General features: G+C 40.7%; 1 protein-coding gene and 2 long non-coding RNA genes across 7 annotated transcripts in view; 2 read left to right on the top strand and 1 right to left on the bottom strand.

Moving 5' to 3' along the window:
* Positions 1-5058, top strand: part of PIK3R1 (phosphoinositide-3-kinase regulatory subunit 1) — a 61188-nt gene extending 56130 nt beyond the window's left edge. For all 4 annotated transcript variants that reach the window (XM_055790485.1, XM_013301759.3, XM_005240657.4 and 1 more), the window contains one exon: positions 439-5058. In XM_055790485.1, the coding sequence (XP_055646460.1) occupies positions 439-628 (190 nt within the window). In that variant the 3' untranslated portion in view covers positions 629-5058. The remainder of the gene's footprint in view (positions 1-438) is intronic.
* Positions 4288-14513, bottom strand: LOC129782707 (uncharacterized). The gene is made up of 2 exons (XR_008744734.1): positions 14137-14513; positions 4288-6620 (listed from the first exon to the last, which is right to left on the bottom strand). It is a non-coding gene; the product is annotated as an uncharacterized LOC129782707 (long non-coding RNA).
* Positions 8080-23649, top strand: LOC106112698 (uncharacterized). Of its 2 annotated transcripts, XR_001227140.3 has the most exons (5): positions 8080-9873; positions 14520-14613; positions 15387-15588; positions 20781-20899; positions 22715-23649. It is a non-coding gene; the product is annotated as an uncharacterized LOC106112698 (long non-coding RNA). The 2 variants fall into 2 exon arrangements; XR_001227142.3 differs by lacking the exon at positions 14520-14613.
* Positions 23650-24097: the final 448 nt, after the last annotated feature.

The raw sequence follows: 24097 nt of genomic DNA, 5'->3' as shown, positions 1-24097 counted from the left end.
AATGATGTAACCAAAATTTGAGGCACCTACCTCGAGCCAGGGGCAGCTAGACACTTGCATATACACAGATCCTATTGGACCTTTGTGCGTAGAAGCAGACCAACAAGACCTGAGGCCATCCTTATTGCTGCTCCATTTCCTACACAGCTCAGATCTGTGCCACTCCCACAGATGAGCCTCACACAGAAGAAGGGAAACCAAAGTATGAACGCACTCCTTTCTGCGCATCTGCTAAGTTCTGCCTGTCTCCTGCCTCTCTAAGCTAACACAACATCTGGGAATTTGGGTTAAACTTAGGCTTTTACCATTATCCCACCTCAGAAGACAGGGATTCTAGGTAGCGACTAGCATGTTAAGATTTATTGCCAATACCTTATTTTCTAGTAATTTTACTGTACTGACAAACTAAAAACTGATGGGTTTTTTTTTCCTTTTTAGGGTGGATGGAGAAGTAAAGCACTGTGTGATAAACAAAACACCTACTGGGTATGGATTTGCAGAGCCATATAACTTGTACAACTCGCTCAAAGAACTGGTGCTACATTATCAACACACATCACTTGTGCAGCACAATGACTCTCTCAATGTCACACTAGCCTACCCAGTATACGCGCAGCAGAGGCGATGAAGATCTTAATACTCTGCATTGTTTGTTTTTTTTTCTAAAGAGAAGATTTGACAACATTGAGGCCTCTGGAGAGAAAAGGCTCCTTTCAGCCTTACTCAAGAATCTGAGCTGCAGTATCAAAGCTATCTGTCTTCAGATGGGACTAGAGCTTTCCTTCACAACTGCAGTGGGAGAGATCACAGTATTAAGCTGTGAACGTATGTTTCTAATCTGAAGTGCTTTTTTTTTTTTTTTTTTTTTTTTTGTAACTAAGAAAATTAAAACACAAGAGAGAGAAATCTGAACCTGATCTCCCTGCAGGGACATAGAGGCCTTTAAGCATGGTGCTTGTTTACGACCACTTCTGAAGCTTTACCAGCTAGAACATTGGATTCTCCACACACAAGGTATAAGAGGTCTTTGTCATTCAGTTATTGGAATTCTGTCATCATGACCTGGCTTGGACTTGGTGTTGCTGCACTCAGTGGATCCAGACACACAGCATTGTGGATTCTTTTGGTTTCTGGTGAATGATATGTAGCAGAATGGCACTTTCATTTCTAAGGGACACTTTAAAAGGACTACAGTTACAGTATGTTTTTCAGAGTGTTTGTAATAGCAAAGTGCCAGGAAGCGTTTTGTTTAGACATTTAAAAATCCATTTTAAGAATATATTTAAGACTGAAGAAAACAGGACTTTCAGTGGCATACAGTATATAATAATGTACATAGTACTGGATGACTAACTATCACTGATGGAAACTATCAATACCAAACTGCTTCTCTTTTCCCGTTTCTGTTTGCTGAAAGCTTAGACCATGCTATGCAATACTGAATTTTCTTTAGGCTGTAGTCTTCTCTCAAGCATATCTACAGGTTAAGCTTGGTTTTCTTTCCTGTTTCCTTGTCTTCTTTTTTCTTTCTTTCTTTTGGCTGAGAATATTTTTCCTGATGATTATTTTTTATTATTCATTTTGTTGGTTGGTTGGTGGTTGTTTGTTGTAGGTTTTTGGGGTTTTTTTTCAAATGTACAGGAGGCCAGCATGAGTTGGCTTCAGAATTAAAACTATGAAATACTTTACAATTTTCTATGTACAGAATATTGGGCTACTAGCTCAAAGTTTTAAAAGTTCATAATTTTTTTGACAAAATATTTTGTTGGGGCAGTGCCTGATAAGCTTCAAAGCTGCTTTATTCAATAATAATTAAAAAAAAAAGAACATTACAAAATATCACTGAGTCAAACAACATCGTTTCAGAGATATCTTTAGAATACGGTACCACGCTGTTTGCTTCTTGAAGCATTTTGAACTTCTATCATGATTGTCTTGTATTTGGAACATGAAAAATTGTCTATCCTCTAATACTGATTGCAGAAAAATGAGAAGTTTGGCTACTGGCGTGGATAGTTTCGATCCCAGAATGAATCCACTCTTCACAGTAAATAAATCACTTCTTGACCTACTGTGGCAGAACTTTTGTCAGCATGTAAAGGTATTTTCATTTCATATGAAGGAAGTTTCTCTGACCTGTTGCCTAGGGGTTGGGTTTTTTTCTATTAGTATTGCAAAAAGAAAGCTCCCACCTGTACTGAGAATGTTTAGATATAGCATAGAGCTAAGACTGGAAAATGTCTTTTTTGAAAATGATTAGACTATCATATTAAACGTCTTTGATTTATTTTCAGAAGTTGGTAGACTGGGGCAGTATCATAAGTGAACACTTTTATAATTTCAGGCACCAGAGACTTACAGAATTACGGTTTAGTTAAGGGAAACAAATACATGAATCCCACTAAAGCAAACAACAGGAATTGTGGGATAATTCACTGTCAATGGTTTGCAATGGTTATTTATTGTCCTGACTGCTCAGGAAATTCACACATTGCAAATCAATAAAGTAATGAAGTTAAGAGAAATCTTGGAAAAGTTTTCACTAAGTGCACATACAAATTTATTCTTCCCCCAAGACACAAAGGCAAGATCCATTACTATTAAAGAGAGCTGCACACACAATCAAAAGGGCAAAATCCATGGAGTTTTCTTGTAATAGCTTTGTTTTAGAGATATACGTACTTTAATTCCAGGTATGCAGCGCTTATTAGGCTATTGGAAATAATAGCCTAATCTCCAGTAGTTTTTATATTATCTTTTAATTTTTACCTTCCTTCATTTCTGAGACTGTAAGGCTTTTGATTTTATTTTGATTTTGTGCTCTTTATTTTTGGTGGGTCGTCTTTGTTTTCCTGTAGATGTATTTTCTTACTAGAATTTATATCAGGAAACGTGATTCAACCAACATTAATGTTGCAGGATAGTCACCACGTACAAAATTATTCTTAGTATTTTTTCTGAATAGAAGTTTAGTCTTCAACCTTTCCCTTCCTCATTCCACACTCTTTTCAGGCCTGTAGGACCATGTAAATTTGGTTTACTAATAACTGGTTTTTACTATGAAAAGCACCAACAGTTACTCTAGCATGCCAGTTACACTACTGGGCTTGAAATTATGAATTAGTTCAGTATACAACAATTTAACATTTGTAGCAATCCAAGATATTCTTTGGACATATATTAATTTTTGAATGTTAAATAGTTTAAGAGTAAAATTGTATTTTTTTCTCTATAAGCAAAATACATGTAATCTGGATTGATGTTTCACGTAGCATTTGTCAAGAAATTTTATCATAGTTAAGGCATTTGGATCTAGTTTTACTCATATTAAGAAAACTTCTGCTATGTTGGTGGGCCATATCCTTAGCATGCCCAGCCGAGTATGGGATATTATTTGTTCCTGTCGTGGTGTACAACTTCTCTTCATCTGTGTAGCAGGGAAAAAGAATAGTGTGTGTACAAATTTGGCACTTGCTTTTCTTGCACAAGCAACAGTGAGAAATAAGCACTATGTTGTGACAATGATTGCTTAGGGCTTTTTAAGGGGATGTTCTACCTACACAGGGTCTGTGCAATTTGCAAGGATCACTTATGCCCTCAAACTGGCATGAGTGGGTTTTCTTTGGTACTTATGTATTGTGTGGCCTCTGCATTTCTCTCGCTCCTTAATGCACAGAGCTAAGTCCTGCCAAAGGCCCTATTCACTGCAGACTTGTACTCAATGTACCATATCGTTCACTCCAGTTTTGATTTGGTCTCAGACAGACTAATGTAGGCAGAAAGAAAGCATGTGGATATAACTGAAGAAACACAGTGCTTTTCTGTATTTCTATTGACATGTAGTTTTTCCATTTAATGTAATTCAAGGTTGATAGTTGTTTGTTATCTTTTTTGGTTTGGGGAATTTTTTTTGTTTTGTTTTAAATCCCTGAGTTATGCTGCAGAGCAGCAGCACTTTCACAACACCTTTGAAAGGTATGAGACATAACACAGAGAACCAAAACCCACAAGCAAAATCAGGAGTTTCTGATTTCCTTAAGGAGAAATTTGAATTTGCAGGTTTGGAGATGTGTATCTGTGCGTATGCGTGCACACTTGCTGTGTTCATGTATGAATAGATCCCCGTGTAGGTACATATTCACCAAACATGAATATTTTGCTGAATTTAGTATTTAAGTATATATCATTAACTTTGTTTAAAGACACACACACATACACATTAGACCTTTGTGGGTGCAGCATGTTTCCAAATACTGAGTTTCTGTGTTGTTAAATATTTTCTTTAAAAAACAAAAAAAAACCAAAAAAACAAAAAAAAAACAAAAACAAAAAAAAAAAACCAAAAAAAACACCACCTTGTCTGTATGGTTCAGTTATCTGAGAAATCTTGTCAAGCAATCTGTAAAACCAAATCTTCAATTTTTTCTATTTGGTGTCACCTGTTCTGTAGTGAAGAAATGGCTTTGTCTTGTAATTGGCAATGAAATAATAACGCTTGGGAAAACATTCAGATGCTTCTAATGGGGAATACTTCTGCCGATTTTCACACAGTGCTTTTGCTATGCATGGTATTAAGTTGGGAAAGTGAATCCTGATGATATTTTTTTTCAGGGTCACTTTAGAAATGGGCAGCTCAAAGCAAAATGCCTCCCATGGGACAAGGTTTCAAAATACAACATGTTATGTAGAATCATGTTGTATTTACTGCAGTTGAAGACTCAACTGGGCTGTGGGGATTATTAACATATATTGCACTTGTCCTAATGAGATTGCATTAGCTGCCCAAGATGCTGCTATTTTTTTTATTCTTGTTTTTAGAAATAAAGCTCTGTTCTGTTAAATGTCTTTAAAACATTAAGATTACTTTGTTTTAAAATGGTCTTTGAGGAGGTAGAGGGTAAAGTGGGTTGTAAGTTGCCTTTACAAGACAACAGAGGAAACATGCCTCCTTGAAATTTTGTTAAAGCTATAGAGTTGATGGAGCTGTGTCTTGTTTTTAAGTTGCTTTAAAAATTGTAATAAGTCTTCAAGCAGAATAAAGTTTGTTTTGAAAACACATTTCAGTTGTTGAGGCTTCAGTAAGGACTGAGATGTCTATTTACCATCATCCTTGGCCAACTCTTCCTGTCTATATGTGGCCTACTTTGACATGAGACACAAATGTGCATAATATTAGAGGGTACTGGGGAGCAAATGATTCCAGCTGACTCACAGCCATCCTATGTATTGAACTGAATGGAATAGTTGAGTAGCTCCAAAATAGCCTTGTGTCAAACAGTAGCAAAATGACAGTTCTGCTCACCTCATACTCTTGTGAAAGCAGTACTGTATACATGATCTGTGATCTACCTTTTACACTAAAGATGAAGTTCTGGTTCTTCTGAAAGTGGTGTGAGTTTTGTCACTGATTTCCATTAAGACAGCCTGTCAGCTGTTGCAGCTTGAAGTCATTTACCATCTTCATGGCTGCATCTAATGTGAAAACCAATAGAATGAAGAAGAAGGAGGAAGTAAGGGGAGGACTGGGCAAGACAGATTCTGAGCATTGTTTTCTTCCCCTCATTATTGGTATGTGGGTATGTGGTATCTGACTTCTCTGAGCCCATCCGTATCTTGCCCCAGAACAGGTTCTCCGGGGAAGTTGGCCAGCCACTCTGGAAGTGGAAGAGGTTCCTATTCCCATTCTATCCCAGGTTTCCACTCCAGAATCTACCCATATTTTGGTTGCAGTGGTCACATAACTGCCCCTGACTGAGGTACTCAGGTAGCACAGGCTTGAAATAATTCTTAATAATCACAACATTGTCATTGGATCCTAGAGGTTCTTAGAAGAAACTTAGAGTAAACGCTGTTGTCATATTTTTAGCCAGCTTAATAGAAAACGGGGCTACATCTCCAATGAGCGTGTCTGTTGCAGTTTTTCTGTTAGTAAGCTGATTCTTTGAAAGAGACATTGAGTTTATCTTGTTCCCACTCCCTGAGCCGATGTTGAGCAACACAAGTACTTCTGCGACCATGGAGCTCACATCTGAAAATAGGGTTAGCTAGATCACGAGTCACGCATTGTCCATCATCAGCTATTGGGAGGAATTAAGACTGGCTGATCATAATCTGCAGAAATCTATGCACCAGCAGATTTCTTGCCTGTGTCATACATTGTATAGAATGGCAGACTGGAAAAATAGTTTGCCAAAATGTCATTCTATTTTTGCTATCTGCAGACAAACACACCCCCACTTTCCCTCTCTGCTTTCCTGCTAAGGCTTGATGGTCATTTCTCATAGGGAATATGAAAAACTGCTTAAATCTATCTCTGTGCAGCTACAAGTGGGTGTGATATTTTTAAAGGCCTTGGGAATGCTTGTCGTGGGGGTTTTTCCTCCCCAAGCTGCTGGACTCGTGCAAAGTCACGTGCGAGTAACTTCATACAAATCCCTTTGTCTGAGCTGCAAAGCCAAAAAGGGAAGAGATTTTAAAACGTTTCACTTGCCTTCTTGGGGCTTCACTGAAGGGACAGGTGGCATCTCCTCCCCTCAGCCTCCAGCATCTCGCTCATCCCCACACCCAGCACCCGGCTTTCCCACTGCCCAACAGGAAACTTCCTTCAGCCACTGGGCCCCCTGTAAATGATACACCAGTGCTCATCAGCTGGCCGGTGAACAAGGGTGGCTTTGGCAGACAGAGGTCCCTGTCAAGCAAACAGGCCAGGCAGGGGGTCAGGCAGAGCCCCAGTGAGTGCCTGTGGGCGGCTCTGCACAGGCAGACACACGCGCTCCCATGGCTGCAGGTGGGGGCAGCCAGGGGCACAATGGCAGCGTGAGGAGAGCCCTGTGGCACAGCGCTGCTGAGGCCCTGGGCCACCTCTTGCTGCCCGTCACAGCCTCTCATGGAGGCAGCCCTCCCTTGCACCACGGGGAAGAGCCCCTCTTGTTCGCACAGGGACCCGTTTGAGACAACTGTGTTTAGGATATCTAACATTTACCTCAGGGGCCTGACACCCCATGGGGACCCTGGGTGAAACCTGAAGAAATGCCAAACAGTGACTGAGGTCCTGCCAGTGTCCCAGGCTGGTAAGAAGGCTAAAAATAAGCGGTTCTGCTTTCACTGCGGGATGGCACGTGGGACACCGGGGTCAGACGTGGGCACGTGGGACACCGGGGTCAGACGTGCTTCCCACCACACGTGGGCTGTACAGAAGGTGCTAGGCCTTCTCTATTGCCTCTGAAACAACAAAAAGCACAAACTGTGGGAGTGCTGCCGAGGCCATGGTTCTGGTGTCTCTTTTTTTTTTTTTTAAAGTCCCTTTGAGGACCCATGTCTTCAAATACATGGACTACCAAAAATAGAAATTCTGTCAGGACCTTCTGGGTCAACAGATAGAAATTGATCAGCCTCTGTTCAAACTCTGGCTAATCTTTGCAGGAAACAGCACTTCAATGTCTGAAAAGCAATCAGATAACCAGAAACGTCCTGATAGCTCTTTGAAAAACTGGGGTTTTATCCTGTGCCAGGCCATGTTTCCTGCCAGAACAGCATTGCAAGGACACATCTTGTTGTGCCATTCTTTCCTCTATGAAGAAACTACCTTTGCATACTAAAAAGGAGGAGTTTAGGCCACTGATTTAAAACATGTGCAAATATTGATAGGATAAAAATTTAGCAGGTAGCATGCAAAAAGGTCTAAAACGTGCCATCCTCGGGTCTTTGAACAAACGATATTGACAAAATTGGATATGAATATACTTAATTCAGATGATGTCTGTCTGACTGTCGTGTGTCTGGTATTCCTAACTCGTTAGAAGACCCTAGCCTGAGAGGAAAGGTAATGAATTAATATCTGAGAGCATTTCTCCCTCTATAAATGTTTATTTCCTGCATGGGTTACTTCACTTTTCCACAAATCTTGTGCTTGGTGTAAAACAAATGTTCTGTGAAGGTTGCTGGATTATTCCTTTCCTATAAATATATATATATATATTTTATGTTGCAACTACCCCAAGTGCTTCAGCAAAGTTATTGATGGGGTGTTAGGTGAAACAGACACACCAAGAGTCAACATTTGGTGACCTTCCTGCAGGGAATCGTGTGGCTGGTTTGTGTGACCAGGTGGTTCATCACACCTGCCTGTCCAGTACCCACAGCAGTGTTTCATACCGATGCTGGCTTTCGTGTGCCCTCGGGCCTGTCACTGCACTCAGGGGAATGAGGTGTAAGCTTTACCTTCCTAAAGGGTGAGTATAGCAACTCTTAGCAGCTTGTATGTGTGTGTGAGGCTGAATGAGCGTACAGACCTGAAAGAGTATGAAGTGGAAATATGAGAGGAATGCAAACCCAGCAGCTGTCTGAGCTGGAGCCAGCTGTGCCATGCCACTGGGCAGAGATGAAGGGAACAGTCTCCCACCTCTCACTGCATCCTCTGGGCAAGGATGCTGACCGCATTGTGCTAGGGCTCCAGGCACCTTCCACCTTCCCTGTGACATCCATGCAGGATTATTAATTCTGTTGGGTAAAGGCTGCCACTTACTAACAGCAGCTGTTCGCACGCTCATGCAATTAGCAGCTCTTCTGTGTTTCAGGAAGACAGTGCATTTGAACATTTTGAGGTGGGATTCATCTCATCTAATTTTAAGCACCCAAAAGAAGGGCTTTCCATCAAAGCCATCTGGCAAAACTGTCTTCACAGAGAGAGCCAGGCAATTCCCCACGGTGATTCACTTCACCTACCTCAGGCACTATTCTTAGGATGTGGTGAATCACACTCTGGAGTCACTCCATTGACTGGAGAGGGAGACCGCGCAAATGGTTTTTGCTAGACACGCAACTTTAAGGTGGCTAAAGTTAGATGAACTGTCTCTTCCCTGCTGATGGGCAGTTTCCTTTTAATCTTTCCAGTACCAGTGGTGATATCTTCTGCTCTTAGTCATAATGATAAGGGGCAATTAATTTGGGGCTGGAAGTTCAGTTGGTTTATAGAATTCCGGTCTTTCATAATAATTGTAAAGGTGGCAAACAAGTTCAAAAAGATGCTGGGCCATATCTTCCTTGGAGCTGTAATGCTGGACTCCATGCAGAGCAATGTGGATAAGCAATGCCAGGATACTGTCAGCTGCTTTGTCTGCTCCAGGGCAAAACCTTGCACTGCCTCAGGCCTGGCTTACTGGTACCTTCCAATGGCCTGTTATGAGAAAGTCACAGACCTGTCTTTTGGGGAATAATTTGGTCTCTCACTAGCCATGTGGTCAGCTGAGAAGACATGGATGAAGAAGATGCTGCTGTTTTGTCCAAGTGAGATCAGTTTGTTAGTCACACCTGTATTTCCTTTCTTACCCAGAGGAAACTTAGGGACCTTGACTTTCTTTCCTTTCAGCTGATCCCTGGCCAAGAACACAGGGTCAGATACTGTGACAGTAAAACTAAGATAGAAAAGACTTCAGTCAAATTACCTCCCGGTCACACTGAGCTCTACCACAGAACAAGAGAGCTTTGTGAAATTCCCTATGCATCTACTACACGGAAAATTCAAGAAGGTGGCAGGCCCTACGATATTTTTTGGTACAGGAGTATATGCATAACTAGCCCAGTTAAACCAAACCTTTCAGTGGAGAATGCTTTACTCAGAAGGGCTTGCAGACTGCATGGGGATTTTCCCTGTCCAGTGAAATGGAAGATCTGGCCTTGCATAGCCTCAGTGGCTAGAGCAGATGCAGTGACAAGTCAAAGGCAAGAACAACATTTTGGGGAGAAGCTTCAGGAGACTTGAGATGAGAGAAAGCTGTTATGCAAACAGCTGTTGCTCTACTGATAACAGGCAATGTAAACAAGAAAGCCATGGACTGTCAAGCAACCCATGAGCACCAGGAGTCCTCAGGATATGTGAGTAAGATCCTTAGAATGGGTTCACAGCATTGCACCTCTTTATGTCAGGCACTGTAGGGTTCCAGACAGAAGAACAATGCTCCTAGTTGAAGACAGGCAGACCTAACAGGTTAATGAATTTGCATAATCACTGTTCTGCAGGGCTGTGAGTGTTTCAAAGAGGATGAGAAGTCAAACTGATTAAAAAAATACCAAATGGCCAACTGGTGTACAAATACACACAATTAAATGATGTTGAAGTTTCAAAATGTCTTGATTCTTGTTACCAATAACAGCATTACTAAAACTGAAATCTTGTCATGGTCTGTCCGTTTCCCACTGTAATCTTGTCAGGCACAGATGAGCAAGGTCTCATACATGGTTCTCCACTGGAGAAAATGCTCTTATCTGGCTGGGCCACATGGGCTTCCAGGAACGTGCAGCCAGAGACTGGAACCAAGTTTGTCTTCCATTAGTGCAAGTCACTTGGGGGTGTGTGCACTCTTCTGGCCAGCTGTGTGTGACAGGTCCTGGCTAATGCTGGCTCAAAACACCCATATTTAGAGTATGGGAGCAGAGGGGAAGGGAAAGGGATTGCTAGTAAAGTCTTGGTAAGAATTTCTTTCACAAGAATCTTCCTTTTGGTGTCACATCCTCTGTTAAGATGGTTCAAGAAAGCTGTTTTTACTGGGGAAGGTGGTTAGCTGTGTCAATTAAATGAACAGTTTTCCCTCCTTTATTTTTGGAACCTCTGTAGCAATGTGAATGCACATGCTTCCTCAGCATGTCTATGCTGCAGACACTGACTACAATACCTGCGGGCACACTTGGGCTCACCTGGCATTTCTTAGCTGAACACAACCAGCCACATGGCCTCAGGTCTGCAGACAAGCTGACTGAGAATGTATTCAGCTTCTTAGTAAGGCTGTGCCAATTAGTAGTCTTCATTTCAAAATGCCACACTCCCCCCATTTTTAAAATTTATTTATGCCTTGAAAATATATAAAATTGGTGAAAAGCCTCTTGAGAATCCTGAAAAAGTCCATGTCAATATCTCAGTAAAGAAGTAACCACGCTGCACAGAGTGAAACAGACTGCTCGAGGTGACAAGACACTGGAGCGTGGAAAGTGAGTCTACCACAGCTCCATCACTGCATCCCAATCCTTTTTGGCTGTATCTATGATTTCTGTATCAAGTTTGATGGATTCATCTTCAGTCAAAAAACAAAGACTGGGGTTTTTTTGACTGTCTTCAAATCTTAGTATTCCAGCCACTGAGAGGGCCAAACAACAGCTGAAGCAAGCCAAAGCTGCTCCTACCCATGCACCTGTTTTTTTTCTTTGGCAGTGGAGATGCAAGGGAAGTGATGGCTAGCTGATACAAAATCAGGATGCATCTGAGGAACATGCCTCGCAGAACCTCAAAGAAAGTACTCCCATACCTGGTAATACATATGGAGGCCTTGGCTGATGCAAGTCCGTGCCCAATTCAACATGTATCAACGTCTTCTTTGAGCTGTCATCTTCATAGCTTTTTAGATCACAAAAAGCATCAGCACAAGTTAGGCAGCTGGTTTCTTCTGATATTTTATTTAAAGTCAGCTATACTCTGTACAGTTCTGACACTGAAATAGCTGACTGTATGGTCCCCATGAGAAAGTAATGGGTACCTATGGGTATCAGTCCCATCAGATACTGCACATCTGAAGTCTCTCTACACCTTTACCTCTGTACCTTCAGAAGCAAACCTGGTTCTGGAGCTCTAAGAACTGGCTCTCACTGAGAAAGAGGGACTGTGGACCTGGAAAAAAGCTTTTCTTCCTGTATTTTTCTAAGCTAACCATTTTCAGTGGATCAATATCCTGGGAGATCTACTTGAATGCAAGGAGAAGGATCAAGGGTGGAGAAATATGACAAGATTGTTAATGTCTATCTGTTCTATTCATGTAGTCTTCTAAAACCTCAGATTTACTTATCTTTTTAATTTTGCTCTGCAGATCATTAAGGCCAAAATTTTAGAGCCCAACATCTTTATCAGTTTAAAGTGGTTGATGTATTTGTTAGTGCTGATGCATTTAATAATCCAAGGCTACATTCCTGTGTCAGAGTGAGGCCCACTCAGCAGCAAGATATTGTCATTCTCCATCCTTTCTAGAAATTAATCTAGTTGTGGGCCTTGAAGTAGACTAGGAATGTAAGACTCAGCATGCATATATTGGAGTTGATCAAGGCTAGTTCTGCAAGGACAATTCTTATTAAAAAAAACCTTACTTGTTTGATATGAACCACTCACAAGGGTTATGGATTCAGCTGAACTTTTTCAGTGTTCAAAATTAAAATCAGGAGTCCATTTTCCATCTAATACAGCCTGTTAGCCAACAGTGAACATGTTAATAGACATTTAGCATACGAGAGGTCTAGGAGAGTCTTTGGTAAGCAGTGGCTGAAGTCAGAGATAAGGCATCCTAAGTGAATGCTTTTTGCACAAGACTAAAGAGTTAGCTTTAAACTACTGCTTGTTTCACCCCATATAAATAAAAATATTCATTAGGATAAAGAAAAATTTTTATAGTGCCTAGTCATTAGGACACTCATCAGAGACAAGGGAAGACTGAATTCACATCCCAGCTTCAGTGGTTACTCCATGTGTACAGCATGAAGCCTAAAGCTTCTTGAAAATTAAGCAGTCTTAGGCTGAGACAGGTAATCATATAGTTATAAAGATGGTGTGGTTTTCTGTAAGTAGTTTGATTTCTTGGTTCTTTACTGAGTATTACAGATCAAAAAGTGACACCTAGATCAGAACTACTTTTAGATCAATAGTCACATTTCAAGTCCTAATTTCAAGGTCTGCAATGTGAGTCTGGCTTTGGATTCTAAAGGACCAAAGTCTGGGAGCTTTTTCCACCATAAGAAACGATCTCATGTAATCACAAACCTTCTGGTTTGAACAGATACAACTTAAAAACAGAACAGGAAACCAAACCCAGCCAGATCTGACTATGACATACAAACCAGGCTGGCCTGGTGTTTTCATAGCTGTACTTTATCCACTCAGAAATCAAAGGTATTTTAGATCCTCAGTTTTGGTTTGGCTCCTTTTTACTGCAAAGCTCAATAGTGCCTAGTCTTTTGGATCAGAAACATGACTATTTGAACACAGCAGTAACAAAAAAGCCAATGAATGTGTCAGAAGCTTTTATGACTCTAAAAATATATCACAGTGTAACTAACTGTTAACTGATTGGAAACTTCAAGCAAGAAAAGACCCTTGGGTCTTTGTTTCAAGCCCCTTCCCTCCAGACTACTCCAATCCCAGCACAAATTCATGTGAACTAGAAAACGACAAATATGCATGATGGGGCTGCGTGTGCCAAAAATCTCTTTAGGTTCACTGACTCCATCTAATCCCAGCACAAGAATCTCCCCAGAATTATCTTCATTCCCTATAGATAGATTTGGCTGCCATTCAGGTTACTATCTTTATTGTTAAATTAAAGTGATTAGCCCTGCCTACTTGCTAAGCTAAAATATTTTTAAATGGTTTCTGCTTTCTTTACCAGCATTTTTAAATGTGACTGAACAGCAGTCACTGGTCAGGCCTCCTGGTCTTGAAGACATGCATGATCTAGTAAAGTAGAAAGCTTTCTCCTATCATTTGCATGGGAGCAGTATCAAAGTGCAAAAATGCTGAGTGGGTGATAGAATCACACCCGGGTATTCATTAAAGAAAGTTTAGTAGAAGAAGAGTCATATTAAAACTTCACTCAAATAATCCGTTTTGGACTGTATTGGAGGAACACCTGTTCAAATGCTGTTCAACCAGCAAAATGGCTATCATATCCAATAGGCAATTTATTTGACATCTTTTTCAATAATTTATCTAGCCCTGATGATACTGCATTCATAAGTGAGATAATTTAAATTATAAGTGTTATTTAATTTTTCTGCCACAAGTTTCAGTGGGGTGATTTTGTACTTGTGTTGTAGAAACCTGTTCCCACTGCGTGCCTCACTGCATGTACCCACTGTACCTGAATGCTATTTGCAGTGGAAAATAGAACTTGTATTTCCCAATGAGGGAGTTTGACTATTCTTACAGGTGCCTGAGTTTCTTGAGCTCTTTGTTTATTGAATCTGAACTACAAACTTTGTTTAAATATTGTTCCCACACGGGGGATTTCTTTTTTTAGTGTTCTTCTGCATGTTCACCTCCCTGCCTAAAAAATAAGCTGGTAGAAGGGAGGGCAAATTGGCAGTCTGATCAAATGCTTGGCTTACCTGGTCATCAGCAGTCACTTTCAGAATGGGACAAACAGTTGATATGAGAGTAAATTCACAGGAGCTGGTGAAAAGATATTCTTGTGGCAGTCATCTGAATCGGGAAGGTTCAACTTTTTCTGTCTCTGTTTTATTGTGGAGATAGCTGGGAGGGGCAGGGGAGGAAGTGGGTTTTCGTTAGTGGTAAGGGCAAAGGGAGGTGTACATTTCCTCTCCTAAAAGTGCCATGTATAAAGCTGCTTGGTGTTTGTGTGTGTGTGTGTGTGTGTGTGTGTGTGTGTAGACAGGCATACAGGACAAGTCAGTAATTTTGACTACCGCAGTACCAGCTTGCACCATAAGAACAATCAGTCAGAAGTCCCATACCTACCATTTCTTCTCAGGCTGGCTGTGGAAATTCACATCTCAGTCTATTGCCATATCAAACCTGAATCTGTGAGAAAGTCCCTGACCCAAAGAAGATAAGTTCATAAATTGGTAAGCAACTCAGCTGTTTCAAAGATGTTGGAAATCCTAGACTACATACAGTCCTTCATCCAGAAAAGCAAATGAAAAAAACTAGCAAAAGTACCAGGCAGGACAACAATGATGGTTGAAGGTGTGGAGTAGATTCAATGAGAGAGGACATATGCTAGACTAGGGTGCTTTAGTTTGGTGAAAGAGGCTGATGAGATGGTGTGATAGGCACAACCACTTCTGAAAGACAGAGAAGACAAACAGAAAATTCAGTTAGTGATTCTCAGAACATAAGGTCCAAGGGCAACAGATGAACTTAGCAGGTGGTTGATTTAAAATACATGAATATAAATAATACATAGGTGAACTGTATAATTCTTTGACCTGAGAATACCAAAGAGTGAACAGACAAATTCCTGACAGTCAAATCCATCAGTACTGCTGAACAAAAAACTGTTGCTACAACTGCTAGGCAGTAAAACCCTCAGACTGCAATGATAAACTGAAAGATAGAACTGAAGCAAGGATAAACCAAGCAAGATGTTATAGGAGCACTAATCCAGTATTTGAAAAAAAGTTGCTGAAATAATTCAGGCCTGGTTTCCAAATTTGTTAAGGATTTGGGGGTTAGGCTCATTATAACTTCAGCTGCAATGTTCAGCTCCACATAGTTATTTAAATGTCTACATTCAGAAATATGGGGTGGTGTTCTGCTTTGGCTTTTTTCCAGAATTTTGTTTCAAACCAGTGTCTCATGAATATTGCTTTTCTCTTTTTTTTTTTTAAATCTCCAGGATTTCATGACTGATCTAATACAATTTTTGGGAAAAAAAATCCATTCAGAATTCCAATTCCACAAGAAGATGTGAGACCCACTTTCAGACTCTGGGGTGTACAGTACCATAGCTACACATACTAAAATTACATTAAGTGTTTATCAATATAAACAAATAAGGGGATATTCTTACTGTGTTCTTGTGACCTTTTGCTTCAAAGGTAAATACAAGATTAATTTCTAGTATTTCTCAGCTTTTGCAGAGGCAGTCGAAGAGGCTCAATTTTAAACAAGATTGAACATGTTCACAGCTGAAATCTAAATGGGTTCTGCATCCCTGTTGAAATGTTCTGCTTAAATGTTTGATCCTTAATGCAGTCCACACTCTGCCCACAGCAAATGTTCCTCCCAGCTGCTGTTCTTCCCATTAACAGAAAGGGGAAGAAGAATTAAGGTACTGCTCTATACAAACATGTTGAAGCCAAGAGTTCAGTAGCTGCCATCCAATATGCAGTGGCCTATAATAGATTGGGTAATTGCCTGCCCATGTATTCAGAACTCATACTGCATGAAAATAACATTTGCTTTGTTAGAAATATTTTCCTAACCGTTTAGTCCTTTTGATTTCCAGTCACTCAAATGGGGTTTCCTCCTTTACATTCTGGAAAACTCTCCCAAAAAAAAAAACCAACCCATAAAATCAGCTTTTTTATTTCATTATTACCCATTGTTTAGCCATAAGGGGAAGGCTTATCTTGGAGTGGAAGGAGGGAAACCTAAAGCTTTAGGATTGTGCCAGATTCAGCCTTGTCATCCCTGAATTATCATGTCAGTCATTGTACTTCCTTGTGATGCATTTCTAAATTTGTATTCCTTCCTGCCATTTCCGTACCTTGTTGCTCTTCATTACTTGAACAAGTACTAGTAAAATGGACTCTCCTATTTCCAAACATTGCGAATACAAAACCTAAACCAAAACAAAGGAAAAAAACCTCCTTTAGATTAAGAAAATGACAACCAATTTTTCCCTCCAGCTTTTTAGATGAAGGGTCATGCTGGTACAAAACTATGTAATTCTGAATAATTTTCAAGGCAAACATTCTGGTTTCTCCTATTCATTGGTACATGAAGAAACATCTGGAATTCACTCACTCCAAGCACTAGATGAAGCTCTGTCATAGGAGAGACTAGGTAACATGGGTCTGATAAACTTTGTCCTGTTCTTTGATTCCTCAGTTTCATTCAGTAGTCTCACAGCTATTTTACTTCATTTTTGGCCTTGTGTGAGAATAGGAGTTAATTGGCAGGAGGCTATGCAAAAGGTTTTTGTCTGTCAGACCAAGCTGTTCATGGGAACCCCACTGATGACTCTCATCGGCTTGCTTTTGATCCAGATAGCCCTGGGAAGAAGTGGACACAATTCACCTAAAACATAAGTGTACCAAAAGTCTATTCATCCCTCCCTGGGAATATGGATGTGTTCTCCCCGCCTCAGATTCTTTCTTTCTCCTTTTGTTCTGTCTTTTCTTGTGGCCATCTGACTACTACACTGATTAATACAGTGTATTAGGCAAGCAGGAATTCATTTGAGTAGGTATTAAATTACGCAGCGCAAGCTTGTCATTGCAATTGGTCACATTTCTTCTTTTTCTCCATTTCAGCAAAGCCTTATCTCTTAGCTTTCTGCCACAAGCTTTTTTGAGGTGGCAAGGAAAGGCATGACAGAACACTCAATCCATACAAAATGAAAAGTGAAAAATTAGACACACACACAAAAAAGAAAAAAACTCCGAAAGTTAACAGAAGCAATTTCCACAGGCTCTGTAATTGCCAAGCTTCCGCTTTCAGTGTCTGGGAGAAATGACCAAGGACAATGCACTTCTGGAAGAGCAGTGTGATACAACCACACACTAAGTTCAGCAAACCAATATCACAACCAAACTGCATCAATATCAATCTCTTTTGGGGACTTATTCTTCCCTATAGAAATAATTAAGCATTCACAGGCCCAGAGCCTGTGAAGGATAGACAGTTAGGAGGGACGTGATGGTCCAGTTGCTAGATTTCTCCCTGGGGGATATAGGAGAACAAGGTTTAAGATCCCACCCCATTTAATTATTTATATACCCTAATAGATGTTACTTATATACTGTAATAGCACTAACAAGAAATCTCACTTAAAAAAGTCTTCTTCCAAGTACCTATTAGCATCATAGTGAGAGTGCTCCACTACATTGTGAAAAAGACGCTTTTTTGTTCTTAAACTGACTCAGAGACAGAAGCTCATTAGCAATTAGCCATTCTAATGAGGAGAAGACAGGCCTCCCTTCCCCTTGGGTTTTCTCCCTCCAAACAACAGTAATATTATTTATATTTCATTTAATTTTGTGAAAGAAGCAAACTGTTGCCTGCCACTGATGTGGAAAAAAACCTGCATCCCCACTTGTGTGTTGCCCCAGCTCAGCTGATATTTTTCCAGTGATTTCTGGAGTACAGAATGAAGCTGAGGACCATTGCAAATGGACTTTGAAGTCACATGAAACAGGCTTTGCTTGTGGAGCTCTTCAGCAGTGTGGCATCACCTCATGTCATCTACGTCCAGGCATAACAACCCCGACAGGAAATGTTCCAGACTTTAAAAGCTCAGGGTCAGGGTGGAGGAACCAAGAGCTCTGGCCCCAGAATTGAGCTTGTGGAGGAGACTTGTTACAAATCAGCTTAGCTGAGAAACAATTTCTTGAGGATTACTGAGAGAACAGCTAACAGCGGGATAATTTGATTAGAGACATGGAATTAGATGAAGGAGTGGCTTAAAATAAACTGCTTAGATATTTTAAAGCTATGAGTAATAGGAAGTACTGGGAGAGTGCTCTGGCTACTTTTTGGTTAGATTTTCAAAGAAAGCAGTCAAGAAGATTTGCTAGCGGAGGCTGGGTGGCGGAGAAAGTCATCCAAGCACAAGTGTACAGTGCAGGGCAGAGATAACAGACCCCAAAGGGCTGATGCAGAAGAATCGCTCTCATGGGAGAGGGTGTTTGGTGGGGCATGGTTTAAAAACTGCCCTGTACACATGGGATATTTTTCCAGTGTGGAGTAGGAAATATTTTCTTAGTTTTATTAATGTATTATGGTTGCTGTTTACCTCAAACAGAAAGTGAACCACTGCGACAGCAAACATTGTCATCTGCCAGAAGGTTTTGGGAGGCAGAAAATCTGTACTATGCTGTATGCTTGGGATGGGCAGTTCACCTGTGTGTTTAGATACCCTGGGTATGACTCAGTAGTGATCCACAATGCTTTCATCTTTTTCTTTAACTGATTCTAAGTCCTTGGAAAAGCTGAGGCTTGATTCTTAGTCTGGGTTTGAAATCAGCAGCCAGGAAGCAAACCCCAGATTGAATTTACTTGTATCAAGTTTCCATGTGCATTAGAAACAATGGGAGAATGCATTTCCTCTACAAACTTACTCAAGTAAAACAGAATTATCATGCTGATTTAGCTTGACTATTCAGTCAGATAAGTCTCATTCACCACAAGTCAGGGATACAGGAAAAGTATCTTTCATCATGGGTCTTTGATCCTTCTTTAGGAGCAGAAAAGGTGCAGCCAGCTTAACTTAAGATGATTGAAAAGCCCAATACAGTGCATAGCTGCAACTTGCAAAGATTTTAGTAACGCCAATATGCAGTAGCTTTTGTGTAGGCTTTCATTTCACCATTGTGAATGCCACTGAAAACCTGCTAGAGAAGTTAGATAGTGAAGCTGTAAGTGTATCTATCTGCATACATATCAGTGATGGATGTATCTCTTTGGAATCCAGTTATATTCATATGGGTTCCCACCTTTATTTATATTACATAAAGAGCAAAGCAACGTTTGAAAGGGTATTACTCAATGCATTGTAGCCTAGACTGCCCCCTGGGCCAAATACAGGCAGCTAACTAGTTTTTGAGCATATTAGCCTGCAGCCTAACAAAGTTTTTGATCTGCATGAGTTGCATTGCTTGAGATAACCTGAGTGAAAAATGATGCTTTTTAGCCTACTGAGACAGGATCTCTGAGGAAGCAGGAACAGACTTCAAAATAAAAGGATAAGTTTATGCTGCAGTTTGTTTTTTCTGCCCAGCAAAATAATCAGGGAAAATCCTGAATGGTCATGAATATTGTCATAGCAGTGGTATAGGTGTGGTGCAAAAGCTATTTGCAGTTTGCTCTTCCCAGGGGGGTTTCTAGTCTTGAATGGAACCATATCCTTGCACAGCCAGTGAAGCACAACACACTTGGCAGTGCTGCAGTGCCGGAAAGCACAGAAAACTGCTGTTTTGCAGCTGACATGCATAGGACCACCATGGATGAATGGGACTCCATCAGACACTCCTTGTCCAGCCATGTCCAGATGTTACACAAAGCCAAACTGCTACATTATCCCAGGACTGCCTCTGAGCCTGACTGGGCTGATGCAGATCAGGGGTTACAGACCTTTTAACCCTTGCCCACTGACAGAGCTACACACTTCCCTACCTGCACTGCTCTGGGACCTGATTTGCAATGAGCCTTTTGCTCAGTCCTCACAGCAGAGAGGTGCTGAGCACCTACTGATCCTTTTGACTGCTTGGGATTCAAAGACATTCATCACCGCTGCGAGTTACACAACAGCTGTTAAGCCCTAAAAGAAGAAACACTGAATGGGATGTATTTCTCTGTTATATCTCTGCTAATAGCTGTGCATAATGTCAGGCCAAGCACAGGTTTGCTGTACAGTTAGTGACTCAAAAACACAGCCAGTTTTCAGAACCCCTCCGCTGTATAGTTGTCAGCTCTCTGCTTCCTCACGGCACTCAGAATTCCTTACCCACAATACAGGCAATGCTTCCACTTGACATTTCCTCTTGAAGAAGGAAAATCTTCACATTTCAAATTCTGTAAATAAGAAATTTTATGAGACATTTCAGAGCTGTAACCCCTTGAGGTTGCTTCCCATTATATCAAGAATAATGTGGATAAAAAAGAGAGATGATGAAAGTTGCTGCTCTGTTATGGCCAATCTGTTCTGTAGGCCTCATTAGGCCTTGGGTACACTGATCCTCATCACAACATCAAGTCTAACTGCGAACTATGAAGTCCAAGGACTAAGTACAAGTAAGTAAGTACAAGTCTAAGATTAAGTACAAGTCTAACTGCCCACTGACTGTGGACCATTACACCTTTGCAGGCAACACTGGTGTGTACTTTCAGCTTTCTCTTCTCCCATCCAGACTCCACCCTGATCCCTTGAGAATGACAGCACACATCTGCACAGAAACAAAAGACTGAGATATTTTAAAAATTTTTAATGCAAGATCTTACTTATTTTTTCTGGAAAAGAACTGTAATCCTACTGTTCATTATTGTACCTAATTTCCCCTGCCCTCAGGTCTGTAGAGCATAAGACACCAGACAGCCTGCTTAATCTGAAAGTCCAGGGAGAACCAACACTTCCTCATGAACAGTTTGGAGATTTTTAAAGGCCTCTCTCAGATGTTCAGCAGAATGGTAATTAAAATAATAATCCTTCCCTCCATCTTTAGCTTCAGAAATAGTCTCATAAGCAATAAGCAGTGAGCATTAAGTTATACTCTCAATAAAACCAACAGTGTAAGTACTGCTCTCTCCCAAGTCACAGCTTGCCTTCACATACTGCTTTTTCTCTCTGGTCCTCATCCAGTGAGGAAACACTAAGAGTTATTGAGCCAGGTATTGGAAGAACCAGCTCACTGGGGAAGAGATTTTTGGGTTTTCAGATTAGGAGCAGAAAAGCCTCCAGAAGTTTTTCTGTGTACATTTTTGTATTACTATACTTATCTTTTTGCCCACTTTCCAATTTTTCCCTTCAACATAGCCTAGCAATTTGTGGGCTGGATTGCTTTATCTTGCAGCTGTAGCAGATCTGAAAAGCCTAGTTCCTGTAGGCAGGAATAATGTCTGGGTCCCCCAGTAACATTTCTGATCTGTACTCTTTTTATTTCGAGTCCCTCAAGACCTCACATCTCTACCAGCTCCTGCAGGGGGTACTTGCTGTTCCTGACGAGCTTCTTAGCCTTCACTAGGCAGAGTGCTGTGCTGCGCTTGGAGGAAGGGGTGCCTTTTGACCTAATTTCTCAGTGGTGCTAGGACAGCAGTACTGGGGCCCCCCATGAGCTGCTTGAACCAGCAGAATGATTTTAAATCTTCTGGGGTGTGGAACTTGGAAATTAGGAAACCAAAATGTGCTAAGATTATACTAATCCACACTCAGAAAGATCATGTTCGATTTATTTAGCAAGGCATACATAATTTTAAATCAGGTCTTTCTATACTAATTTGTCTTCATTAATCTCCAGGAAGGTCACACTATTGCAAGCTTTTCACTGATTTCTCCTTTATGATATAAATCTAAGAGAATGTAGAACAGGATGAAACACATTAAATAATTAAGGCTCAGCTCTTAGAGACATTTTATGCATATGGTTAACCAAATGCAATGAATTTTTTATTGAATATATGTAAGTATTTGTAAAACCAGATGTAGTTTTGTAAGGTTATGATCTAATTTATGCACTGCACTGTCACTGATACAACAAATCTTCTTTATGTAATTTCACTGGAGTGCAGTGTGACAGAGCCTGGGCTGGTCCTCAGAAGAACCAAGAGAGAATTAGACATCTCTGGGATGGCGGGACAGAAGGACTGTCTATGCCATATAACATATTGTGCATGCAGGTGATCCTGCTGGTCTTTCCTCCCTTGCTGTGCTGATAAACAATGTCTCAATTTGCAGTTTAGGTGAAAGATTAAAGTTCACAGATCAAAACCCTTACATTTCTAGAACCAGACAGTCAGAGCTGGAAGGTCAACAGTTAAACAAAAGACTAAATGCTCATAAGTACAGGGAGTCCACACACACCAGACTTCCCTGTTCTGAAATACTGTCTTCCTGTTTAGATTGCATAGAAATACAACGCAGCGCAAATTAGCACTTCTCTCAGATAACACTCCTTTGAGAGCAGGGATACTGTGTCAAGAATTAGCTGTTCAGTGTCCAAATGTTCTTCCCAAGACCTTCCAGGGATTTCAATCTTTCCAAACCTGTGTGGAGAATATAGGTATTTCATTAACCTTTGCTTGTTCTGCTGAAGATAAAACGCAACACAGAAAGAACAGAAAGAAGCTGGGTTTGTCATCAGTTGAGGATTAAGTCATTAGCCGGAACATCCCCGAGCTCTGTTACTGCCCAGGCCCATGGGTTTCAGTGTTGTCTGGGGATCTGTTATGGCTCATTCCTACACCATAAACCTCTGTACCTACTGATCTCTCTACCATTTTTTAAAGCTGTGGAGCAAAGCTTGAAGCAATCCCATGCAGCCTGAGAAGTGTGACACACAGAGGGGCAAAAGAGAAAGAACCCAGCAAAATCTGCATTTGTCCTGCCTACCATGTGAGCAGCAGCCATAAGACGGAACCTAGACCAGCCTCAAAATCATGACATGGAAATTCCATGAACCCCAAGAAATTAAATGGCTCCTTCTCGTGTGCTTTTCCTCTCTTGTTCTTTGTTCAGTACTAGGAAACTTTTGTCAGGAAAATAAACTAATAAAAACCTCATTGCTTGTTCTTCTACTCCATTAAAGTACTAGTTTTCCACCTCCAAAGCCGGACCTCAGGGCTTTTTTGGTTCTGACCCTCGGTCTTCAACTGTAATTCCTGTAGCAAATTTCAGACATTAGAACGAGCCACATTATTCAATTGATGGGCTTTGTCACCCATTTTCCCAAACAGCTTTTACAGTAACTGGTTTTACTTGCATAGTAAAAATCTAAAATAAAAGGTTGCATTTATAGCTCATTGCATCACCAACCACAGCAGCAGGCCCCATTAACAACTACCTAGCTCAGAGAGAGCTGCAGCCCCGAATGCAAATCAGTTAAATGAGAAGGACTGGAACCTAATAGTAGATAGAATTATTTGACATTGTTGAGGTCACAATTGCCTGTCTGTTTCTGAAAGACACTGCTATCAAATTTGAAAGATGTAAAAGGTCAAGTGTATAATTTTAGGAAATACAAGGTTAAGGGGAGAACAAGAGCAGGTGATTTAGCTGAGTCCTCCTTAGGTTATGATTTTCATAATTATGCTACTATAAACTCACAGAACAGATGAGAAAGAACAATACCTGTTTGTTTCCCTGTTACATCTGCCTCCCTCTACTGCATAAACTCCGCAGGCTGTAATTCAGCTTCAAGTAAGGGAAATTGGCATGCTTCTGGTGGGACCAGAATTGTATAGAACTCTGTGGTGATGCAGACAAAGTTTAGAGATTTCTCATTGGGAATGAGTCAGATGGGGAAATCTTTTTCCCTAGACACCTGAAGCTTGATTTGAACCATTATCAGACAACAATGCCAATGTCATATTTCAAGTGCAGAACAGCAGCTAATCTCTTATCAGAGAATTACAGCACTTGCAAAAACAGGGAGCCACCAAGTGAGGCTAGAGTGCTTCTCAAAAGTAGGGAACCAAAAAATTATTCTCTTACATATTCCACCTTTCAGTGTGAAATGGGAGGCTGAAAAGCTGTCTGTAGATGTATTTCTTTTCAATTAGATGAAAATTTAAGATGTTTTTAAGTGAGTCTCACACAACATGCTTTCTGAGGCAGGGGTTTGTCTGTGTTCTTTTGGTTTTTAGGTATTAAGATTCAAAATCATCCATGCA

Source organism: Falco peregrinus, chromosome Z, assembly GCF_023634155.1.
Source record: "Falco peregrinus isolate bFalPer1 chromosome Z, bFalPer1.pri, whole genome shotgun sequence".
Lineage (NCBI taxonomy): Eukaryota > Metazoa > Chordata > Aves > Falconiformes > Falconidae > Falco > Falco peregrinus.
This window is presented reverse-complemented; position numbering and strand designations above follow the sequence as displayed.